Here is a 16,384-nt window from a genome sequence, read left to right on the forward strand (position 1 = left end):
AAATAGTCAGTTTCAAATTTTCTTGAACATAATTTTTCTACAGTTTGTTTATTTGAATCAGGCTCATATTACATTTAGTTATTTTTAACAATATTATATGCTTAAACCCCAAATTTCTTTTTATGAGCTAAAAATAAATCCCTGAGGGCTTCCCCGGTGGCGCAGTGGTTGAGAGTCTGCCTGCCGATGTGGGGGACATGGGTTCGTGCCCCGGTCCGGGAGGATCCCACGTGCCGCAGAGCGGCTGGGCCCGTGAGCCATGGCCGCTGAGCCTGTGCGTCCGGAACCTGTGCTCCACAACGGGAGGGGCCACGCCAGTGAGAGGCCCACGTACCGAAAAAAAAAACAAAAAACAAAAACAAACAAACAAACAAAAAATAAATCCCTGTTTGCTTAAGCCAGTTTTCCCAGAGTTTTTACGTTCCCTGCAGCCAAACTGTAATATGGTATACAATTTGTTAAAATTAAAATTTCCTCACATTAGCAAATTAACACACCCTGCTCATAGAAATCTTTAAAAACACGGAAAAATAGAAATAAGGAAAAGAAAATCAGAGTCCCATCCCTGAAGTACTGTTAACATTTCGACATATTTTCTTCCAGTGTTGTTTGCATAGTTGCGATCATACAGTAGTAACAAATTTCTGTCCTTTTTTGCTTACCATTAAAAAAAAAGCATTTTAGGTGTGATGAAAATATTCTAAAATTGATTGTGGTGGTGGTTGTACAAACTTATGAATATTCTAAAAATCATTGAATTGTACACTTTAGTTGAATTGTATGGCATGTAAATTACACCTCAATAAAGCTGCTATAAAATTTTTTATCGAAGCATTTTCTGTCATGATAAACTAGTATCTTTAATTCTTGCATAGTCATCTATCAAGAGGCTATACTTCAGCTTATTAAAGCATTCCCCTATTCTTGGATATTTGGGTTGGTTCTATATTTTGGCTGCCATGAAAATTGCTACAGTCAACTTCCTGGTACCTAAGACTTCTCTGTATCTAGAATTAGCTCCTCCCAGAAGCCAAGATATTATGCCAAAGTGTAACATTGCTTAAGCACTTATTGAGCATTTATTGAGGGTTTACTACCAGTCAGGTGTGGATCACACTAAGTACTTTATATGCATATCATTTCTTCAGATTCTTCATCACCCCAAGAGGTCTATTTTATCCCTATTTTCAGAAGTTGAACTGAAGCTCAGAGAAGAAAGTAATTCACCCAAGGTCACAAAGCCAATAAACAGAGGAGTTCAGGTGCCTACTCAGCTCTACCTGCTCCCAGGGGCCATGATCATTACACTCCCTCACCAGGCCTCAATTTTTTCAAACCTTGCTAAGTTTCAATGGCGAATATGTGATCTGGTTCTAAGTGGTTTTCCTTTCATTACTGGTGATGTTGGCTAGTTCTTTGTGTTTGCCAAACCAGACAATTCCTTTTTTGTTAATTATCTGTTGTGGCCTTTCCCATAATTGACTACACAATTTGACGAGTGAATAAAACGTGATCCATGGCTTATTGCCATGGTTAAAGAGAAAAACTCCAGGCACAGTTTCCTTTCTAGAGGTCTGCACAAACATGAAAGTACCTTTAATGGTAGCCAAGCTGACTCGGAGAATTTCCTACTATCAAGCCCTTTGACACAAGTGCCTTGTTCTCTCCCTCATTGCTTCTACCTGTCTGAGCCTGGCTACAGATCCTTGAGAGCAACACAGTGCAAGGGACGACTACCTGGCTATGGGTCTGGGCCCGCCCCGTTAAGAGTAGCCTCTCTTCTTTCCTGAAGCAAGAGGGCTTGGAGCAGTTCTCAGGCACGCGCTCATCACTCTGCTTCTAAAGAACTTAACCAAAGAGTGGCTTCCCTTCCACAGTTATGTAGACAAATATCACAGTGATGAAGATGCCAAACACAGCAAGTTTCAAGCCTACTGGAAACGTTTCTATGTTCCTGCTCCCAGCTCTCCTGTTCACCACGCAGCAGGCGTTCTCTCTGATGTTATTCCATGCTTTGAATCTGACGTCTGATGCTCTCGCAGCACACCTGTGAAAACAGTAGTGGCTCTTAGGGCTGTGTACAACTGCTACTTGAGCACCCCTTAAAATCTGTGGGCCTTTGGGCCCAAGGGAGTAACCACGGTGGGGCTTTAGGGAAGAGTGCCACTCATTTAAAACCTGTGCTAATTTCAATGAGTAATGTTAACAGGGTATCACCAGGATGTGAGATCTCTAAAATCCCACAGAGCATTTATTTGTCACCTACTGTGTAACGTCTTTCAATACTGGTGCAAGGCCAGCTTAGGGACTTACAGATCCCCTGGTCCCCAGTGGGGATGGGTACAAGCTGATGGGGGGCATCATTTCACTGGCCCTCTTCCTTCTCTCTCCACAGGTATAAGCACTACCTCTCAGGGTGGAGATGGGAGCTATTTTTGAAATCCGCTTTTTTGCATTTAAAAGGGCAAGGGGGTACTTTCTGATCTGCTAGTCAAATCCTGGAAATCGGTCAAAGTTTATTCAGAAGTAAGGGAACTTTCCAGAAGGCTTTACTCTCTGACCCATAAAATGTCCTGTCTTGAGAGCTTATTTCAACTACTTGCTCTTTTTTTTTTCTTCTCTTTTCCCTTTACCACAAATAGGAATAAATGTCTCTAAATGACTACAAATCAAGAAACTTGGGATCTGGTCTCAGCTCACCGTGATTTATGGCATCCTCCTCAGCCTCTCTGGCCTGTTTGCTTCTCTCTAAACATGGGTGGTGAACTGGACAGTATGTAAGGCCCCTTCGGCTTCGAAACTGTGAGATATCACCAATCTTTCTTCTTTCTCAACACATTCTTTACAGACTCAAACCCTTCACAGAAATCTGAATAATGAATTTTTTCCCCAGAGTTACATAAGACAATAATATCTCCTCATACGTTAAGAAAAGCATTACCTTCTTCCCTTAGAACGCTTAGAATCCAGGCAGAAGTCTTCTAGGGCTTTTGGTTTACTGGTGGAAGCCTTGGGTCTCTAATGAATCAAAAAAAAAAAAAAAAAAAAGGAGAGAAAGAGGTTAAGAAGGCCCCAACCATTGGTTCAAGATGGGGGGGTAGAAGGACGGGCTCTCAAAATATATATATATATATATATATCAAGAAGGATTTATTGTTTCCGATGTCTTGTACAAAGAATCTTTTTTTTCCTAGAAAGAGTCATATACTCTGAGAACTGATAAGTTTTTGGTATATCAGGTTGTTTAGTATTTCATAACATAGACTTTCACTTTGCCTTCTTTTATTCAATAATTAGTAAAAACATCCAAGTTCCGCAGGGTAATATTTTACTTCAGTGATTCACACACAATAGACATGCCAGTGACAAGGGTCACATGATGCCAGCAGCATTCTGTTCTTAAATATCAACTCTTTCTTTTGCTCTCTTATTTGTACTTTTTTATTGCTTGGAACTTTTTTTATGAGCCTGCGCCATTTTTATATAAAGAATAAAGTTATTTTAAAAAACAAGTTGGCGATGAACGAGGACTAGAAAATAATTTAGGAAAGTGAAAATGTTCTGTACGAGGGGTAGAAGGAGAGACAATCGTGGCTTTTTTCTTTTTTCCTTTTCCCCCAAATTTCTTTCATGATGGTATTTTTTTCAGTAAAGTGAAAAGGTATAGTTCTTTAGGCCTTTGTTTCCTCCCTGTGAAATAGAGTTGCAAAGGTTAAATGATTTAATACATGCAAAGTGATGAAAACATCTCTTGGCACATACATAGTAAGCATTCAATAAACATTAGTCATAGTGATTGTAATAATGATAATTGTTATTAATTTCATGTTGCTGTTTCTCCTCATATGTCTGGTTTTCCTTGACGGTCCGTTCATATTTAAGGTTCAGACCTTATCATCCTCAAATGTCTGCAGTGTCCGGGGTGACCCCTAAGAATGTAAAGATGTGGTATCAGATGATGTTGCTGACCGCTGTTTATCAAGTTCCAGGTCCCATTTCCCATGAATTCACTGAGCCTCCTAGACCACCCTGCCCCCATCTGGTAGCCACTCTCATTGCTCCATTTTGAAGATGATGTTTGAGGCACAGAAAGGTTAAGTAACTTGTCTAAGGTCGTACAGTACTATCAATGGAACTCTACACTAGACTCCTCTCTACCCTTCAGTTTCTAAAAATAATTTCCCTCCTACAAGAAGTCTTCTTTATTACTCTATCCACTCAGATCACTCATCTGGTCTATATTTCTTTGGCACTCATATACATGTTCTGTACCTGACTTTATTGACCTGAAGTTTTATTTATTCATTTAACAAACATTTGCACTGTGCTGCTGAGTACCAGTCCCCACGCTGGCAGTGAGGATTTCTGAAGGGACCACCACACCATCCCTGTCCTAAACAGCTGACCATTGAGCATGGGGATTTTTTTAAGTATTCTGCACTGACTTCCTTCTCCCCAACAAGACCATCTGTTGGATCTCACAGAGCTGTTTTCTATTTCTCTTTTTCCCCCTGTTTTATTGAAGTAATTGACACACGTCACTGTATAAATTTAAAGTGTACAACATGATGGTTTGATTTTCCATTTCTCTTTAATCAACCCATAATATCTACCACTGGGTGTAGATATCTGCCCCCCTCCCAGGGGCTCAGGACCCCTAAACACAACAGGAGCCTCTGACACCTGCCGTGCTGCCAGAGGCCTCATGATATTGCCAGAGGCTGAGGGTAAAGGAGACAAGCACCAAGAGCTTCCAGATATACAGGAGCAGGATGGGACTTGCCTCAGACAGGGAAAGGACTGACCGACACCAGCATAGAACAAGAACCAGAAGGAAAATCAAAAGGAGACATTCTTTTTTTTTTTTTAATGTAATTAAAAAAAAATTTTTATTTATTTTTGGCTGCGTTGGGTCTTAGTTGCAGCACGTGGGATCTTTCGTTGCAGTGCGAGGGGTTCTCTCTAGTTGTGGTGTGTGGGCTCCAGAGGGTCTGGGCTCAGTAGTTGCAGCACACGGGCTAAGTTGCCCATCAGCATGTGGGATCTTAGTTCCCTGACCAGGGATTGAACCCACGTCCCCTGCATTGTAAGGCAGATTCTTAACCACTGGACCACCAGGGAAGTCCCAAAAGGAGGTGTTCTGACAGCAATATTGAGAAAGACTGACTAGGGTGTGATGGAGGGTAGGACAGGACAGGGGGCACCTGGGCATTCATGTGAGTCACAGAGTTACCAGGAGAAAGGAGAGCCCTGGTCTTAGCAAGTGTGTCGTCAGGACACCCCAAAAGAGCACGTAACTCTAATGAGTCTGGACAATCACCTCCAGGGTGTGTTGTGTCAGCAGGTGTGATGGTCTCAGCCCAAGGTGGGGTAGAGAGGGCATGGCCTGCTCTACGATCATTTACTACACGTCACCCCTTCCCAGCCTAGACCACCAATGATGAGTCAGCTACCGCCTCCACCCCTTCCCCTCTACTCCCTGCCCCACCCTCTTAAAGATGTTCTCAACAGTGATTTAGTGATACCCAGGCAGGGTCTCTGCAGATGGTGGGAGCTGTGCCAGGCACAAGAGCCCCACGTCTGAGGGAGCACTGTTCCCAGCATGGACTTCTCTGCACATACACTATATCAATTTCCTGGAAGAAGGAAGCAAAGACTCTTGAGGTAGAGAGACTTTGAAAATTCCCACGTGCGTGGGCTGTGGGGGTCTGTTTACCAAGAGACACCTCAAATGATTTCCAGGGGTGTTGGAAAAATCCTTTATAAGCACATTCTTTTCTTTAAGCCTTGTTAATTACAGAAAGTGTCAAACATATACAAAAGTAGACAGTAGTAAAATGAACCTCCACGTAACTGTCACATGCAACTTCTTTTTAATTCTCTTAAATTTAAAAATAGATATGTTAAGTAAAGCATTAGGGTAGAAATCTGTTGCAAAATCAAATTATAGGATTTCATAGCTCTTAGGCAATCAGATACTCCCTCCCTCTCTTTCCTCCTGCCATAAGGAGGTATAGGTCTTTGATTTCCTTTTCTTCTATAATTTATTGCCCTTACTAACATTCCTAGGGTTCTCCTACAGTATGTAAAAGGTAGACATTTTGATTTTCAAAAAAAGAGTAATTATGGCCTATCAACATGACTCTGCAGCCATCAATAATAATAATAATTATAGGGGCTTCCCTGGTGGCTCAGTGGTTAAGAATCCGCCTGCCAATGCAGGGGACACGGGTTCGAGCCCTGGTCTGGGAAGATCCCACATGCCGCGGAGCAACTAAGCCCGTGCTCCACAACTACTGAGCCTGCGCTCTAGAGCCCGCAAGCCACAACTACTGAAGCCCGTGTGCCACAACTACTGAAGCCCATGCGCCTAGAGCCTGTGCTCTGCAACAAGAGAAGCCACCACAATGAGAAGCCTGTGCCCTGCAGCAAAGAGTAGCCCCTGCTCACTGCAACTAGAGAAAGACCGCGTGCAGCAGCAAAGACCCAATGCAGCCAAAAATTAAATAAATGAATAAATAAATAAATTCATATAAAAAATAATAATTATAATGACTATTTAACAGGGAAAAGGTTATCGATTAATGTTAAACACAGTAAACAGTATAAAATTGTAGGTACACAGTGATGGCAACTGTGTAAATACATACTGCATATGCACATAAACAAAACCTAGAGAGAAAAAATTAAATCAGTTTTTGCGTCAGGTGGCATATTTGTAGCTGATTTATTTTTCATCTTTAAACAATTCCTTTAATGTTGTTGTAATATGATTTTCACTATATACACCATTTACAACGGCACTAAAAAATATTGGTGTTCATTAAAGCAGTGGCTTAGTGAGAGTAAATGGCACCCATGGGGAAATGGAATACTTCTGTTCCTTTCTCCCTATGCTCAGAGCTAGATTCTGCAAGCACAGCTGTTTTTTTTGTTTTTGTTTTTTTGCAGTAAGTGGGCCTCTCACTGTTGTGGACTCCCCCGTTGCGGAGCACAGGCTCCGGACGCGCAGGCCCAGCGGCCATGGCTCATGGGCCCAGCCGCTCCGCGGCACGTGGGATCCTCCCGGAGAGGGGCACGAACCCGGGTCCCCTGCATCGGCAGGCGGACTCTCAACCACTGCACCACCAGGGAAGCCCCAAACACAGCTGTTTTTGCAAAGCATTCACAGCAGAGAGCAAGGGAATGCGTGGCCTCCTCTGCTGCTCCACCCTCTTCAGGACATCCCGGCCATTCAAGTCAGAAAATTATACCCATCCACCTATTACTGATCAGCTATAGTTATAAATGTGATAGTTCTAGGTATACCAGTACAATAAACCATGAGTGTCTCACTACAATACTAGCTAACACTTAAATAGCATTTCCTGGGTGTCAGGCCCCACTCTAAGCATTTTACATAAATGACCTCACTTAATCCTACCACCCTATGAGGAAGATGTTTTTATAATAACCATCTTACAGATGAGAAAACTGAGGCATGGAGAGTTTAAGTAGTGTGCCCATGGTCACAGAGCTGGTGAGATGGTGGAGCCAGGAGTCAACTCAGGCTATGCAGCCTCGGAGTCCCTCCCCCTCATACCATGCTGCACTGCAGGATGATGGTGTTGCTTTACTAGAAGGGAGTTAGAAATACCATGCCTGAATGTTTAACATCTTGGGCATTGAACATGCCTCAATTCAACTGATCTTTCTAAAAACTCTAAGAGCTAATTATCACCATTTTATAGATGAGGAAAGAGAGACTTACAGTGCTAAATTATTTGCCCCAGATTACACAATTAGTGAAAGGAATAGCTGTAATGTAAATCCAGATATTCTGGCTTCAACGTCTATGTTTTTGGGGCTTTGTTTTGGAATCTTTCTATTGGGGAAATTTATCATTACAAATATATCAAAACATATTTGTAAAAACTGTTTTTGTTCATTGATAAATTATCTAATCATCAATTAATTTCTTGTATAAGTTACACTTGCTGCCAGATCTCTTCTTAAATATTTGGGAAATTCGCCTTTTAATAAGATTTTTCCAGGTAGACTATTCTGTGCTAATTCTGGCCTACTTATGCATATCATATTGAATCTGAAAGTGGATTGTGTATGAACTATTATGTCATACTGTATTACGGTTAACTACAAAACACTGGGCTGATATCCAGAGCCAGAAAGAATAATAATCATTTTGTATTCTCATTAAATCATTATTCATCCGAAAATATATTCAGTTTTTGAAAAATAATCTACCTTGACTAAAGCCATTCATATTTGCCCATAAAGAAATACAAGTTTGTTTGCATATCCACAAGAAGTATATTTTACACTGTAGACCCAAACCTAGCCAGAAATGTCCTAGGCTGATACCTACAATTACAGGCAATCAAAGGGGTGCTGCAGGGGTTTCCCACCCTTCCTTTCTCTTATTCTTCCAGGACTTCTTACTGTTGGATTCTGGGCAGTCAGGAGCAGTGAAGCTCCGGGTGGTGGGAATGAAATTCTCTCCTAACTAAAATGTGTTACATTTTCCAATTACTTTATTTCACTACCAGACATTTTTACCGATGACTTGGCAAACTGGCAGTTGCAACCCTGATTACAGGCAGAAAACACCTTTTGATTTAGAACAGTTTAAAATTGAGTTAACCCAAATCCCTTTATTGACTAAAATGATTAAGTTAATAAAAGATTTTACAATAATTTCAGACCCTTACTTCACTGTTTTTACCTCAACCTTGATTTAATAAAGCTCTCATCTAAAACATTGTGTTTTTGAATTAATTTAAAGCCTTTTAAAATAATCTGCATCACATTAACAAAAAAAAGGTTAAAAACCTTGTGATCATTTTCATTTCTGATTTTGAAAAAAATTCTCTAGCAAACCAGGAATAGAACGGGAACTTCCTTAACTTGATAAAAGGTGTCTTTAACACCTATACCAAATATTATACTCATATCATACTCAAAGGGAAAATATTAAAAGCATTTTCTTTAGAATAAGAACCAAGGAAAGAATTCCTACTATTATCCCTCTGATTTAATATTATAATAAAGAGATCTTAGCCAGCACAGTAAAACAAAAAGAAATTAAAGGTAATCAAACTGGACTAAAAAGAATCTACAGAAAAATTATTGTAATTGCAAAGAGTTCATTTTTAGAAGATCAATATACAAAATCAACTGCATTTCTATTTATTAGCAACAAACCATTTAAAATATAATTTTAAAAAGATACTATTCCCAATAGCAACAAAAATTAAAAGGCTACCTAACAAAGCTACCTAATAAAGCTAACAAAAGATGAACCTGACTTCACTGAGAAAATAATAAAATCTTACTGAAGGACATTAAAGAAAATTTCAATAAACGTAAAGAACATGAACAGGAAGACTCAACAGAATGAAAATCCAGCTCTTTCCAAATTAATTTATAAAGTCAATAAAATGTCAATCAAAATTCCAATCTGAATTTTTTATGGAACTTGATAAACGTTCTAAAATTTGTATGGAAGAACAAAGGGACAAGTAAAATAAAGACACCATTTAAAAACAAGGTGGGGGAAGGGTTGCTATGGGAATTAAGACATTCTGCTCTCAGCACAGGCTAGATGAATTAATCAGAGTAGAGACCCCACTGTATTAATCATAGTTTTTATTTTCTGTATTTTATGCTTTGACATCTTGGGGCCTTGCTAATCCTTGAGAGACTGCCTCTCAAAGGGCTAGCTAGGGCTTCCCAGATGGCGCAGTGGTTGAGAGTCCGCCTGGCGATGCAGGGGACACGGGTTCGTGCCCTGGTTTGGGAAGATCCCATATGCCGCGGAGTGGCTGGGCCCGTGAGCCATGGCTGCTGAGCCTGCGCATCCGGAGCCTGTGCTCCACAACGGGAGAAGCCACCCCTCAGAAAAAAAAAAAAAAAAAAAAAAAAGAGCTAGCTAATTCCTAGAGATAGTAAAGCAAGCCTTTCATATGCAAACCAAACAATCCAAAACGCATACCCCAAACACCTTTCTACCGAACTCTCACACACCAAGCCATTATTTCTCCTAGTTGGCCAGATATTGGACAACTAGGGACCACACTTATAGCCCAGAGCCCACTAAAATTATTCAAACTAGCTAATCCTAAAATGTTTACCTTGCTTGACCCACTCCTTCCTGCAAACATCACACTAAAGGCATGAGCCCATGCTTTCTTTCACTCCTACTTTCTGCCTGACACTGATAATTCCCTGTGTGGCCCTGCATGGCATTATGTGCCTGTTCCTCTTGGGAACTGTAGGTAATAAACTCTTCTTTCAAAGGCAGTTGTCTCCATGTCTATCACCTTACCATACTTGATTAAAACAAATCCTAGGTACATTTTAAAACACCCATGTATGTATAGAAATTTGATATATGACAAGAGTTAACACTGCAGATAAGAAGAGAAAGGACAGACTGCTCAAAAATGGTTTTGGGAACAAGATGGGTTAGATGTGCTTCTCCCAGTTTCTTCTGCTAAGTACAGCCAAAAACCTGGATGTTATATACAAAGCAAACATAAAAAGACTCTGAAAGATGGAGAGAAGCAGATGGGCTATAGGGACCTTGGGACCCAAGGGATGACATGTGGTGAGTGCTCTGAGTTTTCTTTTTACCTCACAAATCCTGGACTGGGTGCTGGAGAAGCCGTAACCTGGAAACATCAATGGGTTCAGACAAAAAAGCCCCCCCAAAAGCCAAAGGACAAAGAAAGGGAAAAGGAGCAGCCTAGCAAGACAGAAAACTTTTTGACAGTAACTTCTCTACTTCAGCCAAATGGCACACTCCACCCCCAGCATAAAGGCACATGGGAAGCTTGGATTCCCACTTCCATGTGTCAGAAGCCCCCTCCCCAGCTGGGTGGTGTCAGTGGAGGCCACGTGGGAGCCGCTGCAGCAGCCCAGCAATAATAAGGCATACATACACACACCAGGGCGTCAGTGGAGGCCCAGTGGGGGAACTGGACTTCTACCCCCACGTGAGAGCAAAGAGTTGGCACCCCTCTTCCCCACCAGTGTGGAGTATGAGGAGGTCAGCTAAAGCAAAAGATTTAAGTAAGATCTGGAGTCTCATAACTCAAGTGAGAAAAAACAATAACAGATGCCAACACCAAGATGACAAACATATTAAAATCATCTGACCAGGATTTTAGAGCAACCACCATAAAATGTTTCAAGGAACAGTATGAGACATGTTTGAAACAAATGAAAAATATTAATTCTCTGCAGATAGTACAATATACACAGAAAAACCAAATGTAAATTTTAGAATTGAAAAAAATTCAACAACCAAAATAAAAAATTTATTTAGATGGGCTTGACAGCAGAATGTAGAAAACAGAGGAAAAAATCAATGTCCTTGGAGATAGACATATATAAATCATCCAAACCAAACAAGAGAGAGAAAATAGACTGAAAACAAAACAAAAACAGAGTCTTAAGGGATTAGAAGATCTAACGTATGTAATCAGAGTCCCTAAAGCAGACGAAGATGGTCAGGCTAAAAAAGGTATTTGGAGAAATAATGGCTGACAATGTTCCAAATTTGGCAAAAAGCAGTAATCTACAGATTCAAGAAGCTGAATGAATTTCAAACAGGATAAACCTAAAGAAATCTATGCCAAGACTTGTCATAGACAAACTTCTGAAAACTTTTGTGATCTCAAAGGACATCATCAAGAAAGGCAACATACAGAATGGGAAAAAAAATATTGGCAAATCATATATCTGATAACAGTCTAGTATTCAGAATATATAAAGAACTCTTACAACTCAACAACAAAAAGACAAACTAACTTGTTAAAATATAGGCATATGGCTTGAATAGACGTTTCTGCAAAGAAGATATACAAAAGGGGAATAAGCACATGAAAAGATGTTCAACATCATTAATCATTAAGGAAATGCAAAGCAAAACCACAATGAGATACTACTTTACACACACCAGGCTGGCTTTTAAAAAAAAGTTGGAGTGGAATAAGAAGTGTTGGCAAGGATATGAGAAATTAGAATCCTCATATATAGGTAGTAGGAATGTAAAATGCTGCAGCCACTGTGGAAAACAACTAGCCATTACTAAAAAAGTTAAACATAGAATTACCATAACACCTAGCAATTCCACTCCTAGGTATATATCCAAAAGAACTGAAAACATGTACTCAAATATTTGTATGTGAATGTTCAAGGTAGCACTATTCCCAATATCCAAGAGGTGGAAAGAATCCACATGTCCATCAATGAATGAATGAATAGCAAATTGTGGTATATCCATACAATGAACTGTTAGTCATAAAAAGATACAGATACATGCTGCAACATGGATGAACCTTGAAAACCTTAAGCTAAGTGAAAGAAGTCAGTCATAAAACATCACATACTAAATGATTCCATTCAAATGAAAAATCCAAAAGTAAATTCATTGAAATAGAAAGTAGATTAGTAGTTGCCAGAAGGGAATTGGGGAATAACTGCTTAATGGGTACTGAGTTTTATTTTGGGGTGATGAAAATGTTTTGAAACTAGATAGAGGTGGTAGTTTCACAGCATTATAAATGTCCTAAATGCCACTAAAGTGTTCATTTTAAAATAGTAAATTTTATGTTATGTGAATTTAATCTCAATTAAAAATTTTTCTGATTCCTGTCATTGTACTGTGAATGTCCTTATGTCTTTAGTCTAAGGAAATACATACTAAAGTTTTGGGGAGGGAGTAAAAGGTCATGATGTCTACAATTCAGTTTGAGAAAAAAAATAATAGATAAAATTACAAAAAAAATGTGGTAAAAAGTTAAGACTTGGTAAACCTAGGTTAAGACCACACAGGAACTTTTTGTTGGAATCTTTCTGTAAGTTTGAAATCATTTTTAAAAATTACATTTAAAAAAAAAAAGGACACCAAGGGGGAGTTCCCTGGTTGCCTAGTGGTTAGGATTCTGGGCTCTCAATGCAAAAAAAAAAAAGTCACCAAGAAAAGAGTGCAAAGATAAGCCCACTGGTGGGGGATGTTAGTAATGGGAGAGGCTACGCATGTGTGGGGGGCAGGGGTTATATGGGAAATCTCTGTACCTTCCTCTCCATTTTGCTATGAACCTAAGACTACTGCAAAAAAATCTTTTTCTCAAAAAAAAAAAAAAAAATCCCAAGCTACTAGAAGATATGTTCTATACTTAATGACTAACAAAGGATTAGTATCCAAAATATATAGAGCTCTTATAAATGAACAAGAAAAGGCTAAACAATAGAAAAATGGGCAAGAGAAATGAACAGGCATTTCACAGATGAGAAAACACAAATGACCAACAAACATGTGAAAAGATGCTCAACTTATTAATAATAAGAAAAATACAAATTATAATCATAATGAACTACCATCCTCCAACCACTACATTGACAAAAATGAAATCTGGCAATACTAAAATTTGAAGATTTAGAACAATGGAGCTCTTAATGTATTGCTGGTAGGAACATAAAATGCTGCAGCTTCTTTTCAGAGCAATTTAGCATGCTGTGTTAAGTTGAAGAGAGATATATCCTCTGATTCTACTACTAGTGGAGCAACTCCACTCCTAGATCATTCATTCAATCAGATTTCTTGTACGTTTACACAATGGAGCATTTGTCACAATGTTTGTAGCAGCATTGCTTGCATTAGAAAAACTTGGAACTGATCCAGATGTCCAATAAATAAAGCATGGATAGATATATTTTATAATAAGTATATAGCAGTAAAAATGAATGAACTTGAGCTACAAATATGGGATGAAGCTCACAACATAATACTGAATGATAAAGGAAAGTTACAGAGTACTTACATTATGTTATAATTTAAATAAAGTCCAAAATCATGAGAAACTAAAGTCTGTGGATACTGTGAAGAAAAGGAAAAGAATGAAAGCTAGAAAATTGAGATCAGTGGTTACCTTGGGGGAAAGGAAGGAAGGGAATATGATCAGGGAGGGATACATTGGGGTCTTCAACTAAATTAGCAATGATTTTTTAAAAAAATCTCTGCAGTGGGACTCTACTCATTATGTGATTCTTTATAAATTTTTGGATGCGTAAGATATGTTATAATAAAATGTCAAAAAAAGTTTTTCAGGTTTGAGATTTTTTTTTGTCCACTTGGGAGAATTCCAGGTACCCATATGCATATGCGTCAGCCCATTTTAACTCTCATGATTTCTGTAGCATGGTTTAATGTGTGAATGGAAGAGTCACCAACAAGTGCCTCGCAAGGACTTTCTTTGCAAAGCAATCATCAGAAAGAAAGCCTTTGCTTCCATGGGTGAACAGATGTTCTGGAGTCCTTCTGCGATATAAAAAAAAGGGACACTGGGGGGAGCTGTTTCACTACTCAGGTGCCTGGTTGTTTTTCCGCCCCTCTGGCAGCTTGATATACTGAAAAGGGCAATAGAATGGAAACTGGGAGACTGGAATTCGATTCCAATTTTTCTTCTAACTCTCTGTGCTTTGGGCAAGTCATATGCCCTCTCTGCTTGTTTCCTCATCTGTAAGATGAACCATATAGCCTCCTCCAAGAAGCCTTTCGGATAGTAAATTCCATAATCAATAATTATCTATAGTAAATCATGCCTGGACTCATGAATTGCGATGAATAGTGCCTGGTGCTCACAAAGCCCTAACAAGTCCCAAGAGATTAAAATAACTCAGGGGTCCTCATGTGAGAGGTACAACAGGAAATTCCTCTCCCTAAAATGGACACATATATCTATACTCATAATGCAAATTATAAATTAGCTAAAGTCAGTAATGGTTATATTCTTAGATGAAAGGGAAAGGAAAGCTGCATTTCCTAAACAAACTCATATTTTTCCTACAGAGGAAGACCACCACTGCTCATAATTCGGTTTTATGAAAATATAAAGTTTACCTTTATTATCATCTTAGAAGCATTGTAATCAGAGTTTGGTTTCACTATCTCTTCCTGCTGCTCTTGTATTTCAAAACTGGGTTCTACTACACAGAAAGAATCAGCATGTAATCAATAAGATAAAGGTATATTGATCATTAGGCATATTTAAGCATATCTACCAGGAGGTCAGTATTTTTACAAGAAGAATGTTAAATTACATTCCTTGTAAGGATGGCATTTAGCTCCCATTAGCACATGTCATAGGTAAGAACAAAGGGCTTATTAAGTAGTTATAGAATATGTAATTTACTCTTCACTTTGATCCAACTGTAATATATAACTGCTATTGGGAATGAGGATGCTTTTCAATTAATTAAGAAACTATTGTAGAGATGTTTAACCTGATCTGGTCTCCTAAAATCTTTACATGCAACTCAAACCACACATTTAATGGTAGTCTTAATGGTAGTATATTCCCTTGGTACATTGGGCCTTCTGATTGCAGCACTTGAGGTAGGCCCTGCACATGATAATTACAGGCCTACAAGGTATATTATCAGCAACAATAGCAACTGAGACACAAAGAGTAAAACTCCTATTAAAGTCCTGGCACAAAGACAATGAAACAGACCTCAGAACTGGAAACGAAAAAGAGACGTGAAGCTTTCTTTCTCTTCCTTGTCCTTCCCTGGAATGTCAGTGTGTCCTGCACTGGAAGTGTGGCAGAGGGGACATGGACTCAGAGTGTCAGCATGCCTGGAGAACAATGAAATGGGGTAGGGAGCTATGGATATAGAGGGGACTTTGGGGTGTCTGGTGGTTGAAGAACAAGAGCAGTAGGGGAGGGGACCGCATGGAGGCTTTAGTGTGCCCTGTGTCCAAGAAGGACAGTAAGGGGAGGGCCACATAGAGGTGCTGGCATGTCCAGGGGTCAAGAAAGTGATGATGGGGACCATGCAGAGGAGGAGCAGGCTACTATGATTGTGAGATTGATTACACTGAGAAAATTAGAAAATTGAGCAAAAATGTAAACATATTGAGGCTAATGGAAGGCAGATTTCTCACTGTCAGAGAAGTGACTTACAAACACAGAAAGGGGAAAGGTTAGAAAGAACACTGCAACACTGGATGGTAATTGGAGTTCAATATGGACTCATGGTTTAAAAATACATAGAGAGAGATATATAAAAATAGTGATAGATGCATGTGTGTATGTGTACATATACACAAACATTTATTTTCTAGCTCTGTCCACTGAGAGGGCCTAGAAGCAACAACTCTCCAGCAACCAGGAGCTCACTGAAGGCCTAGATCTTGGTTTCTGAATTGATATCCTGCAGTAAAAGGAACCGGCGTTCCTGCAGCAGAAAAAGCACAAGATGGGTCTGAAGCATCTTGTTGGGCCAGAAATTAAGGAAATGCTCAAGGAATGATGAGGACACGTCAAAAGGACACAGTATCCATCTGTTTTCTTTTTTTTTTTTTTTTTTTTTTCCC

General features: G+C 39.4%; 1 protein-coding gene across 1 annotated transcript in view; it reads right to left on the reverse strand.

Moving 5' to 3' along the window:
- Positions 1-1,848: 1,848 nt before the first annotated feature.
- LEMD1 (LEM domain containing 1) overlaps positions 1,849-16,384 on the reverse strand; it is a 23,471-nt gene continuing 8,935 nt past the window's right edge. The window contains 2 exon segments of the mRNA XM_007470722.1: positions 1,849-2,047; positions 2,942-3,018. Of these exon segments, the coding sequence (XP_007470784.1) occupies positions 1,849-2,047; positions 2,942-3,018 (276 nt within the window).

The sequence above is a fragment of the Lipotes vexillifer genome, unplaced genomic scaffold, assembly GCF_000442215.2.
Source record: "Lipotes vexillifer unplaced genomic scaffold, Lipotes_vexillifer_v1.1 scaffold1122, whole genome shotgun sequence".
Classification (NCBI taxonomy): Eukaryota; Metazoa; Chordata; class Mammalia; order Artiodactyla; family Lipotidae; genus Lipotes; species Lipotes vexillifer.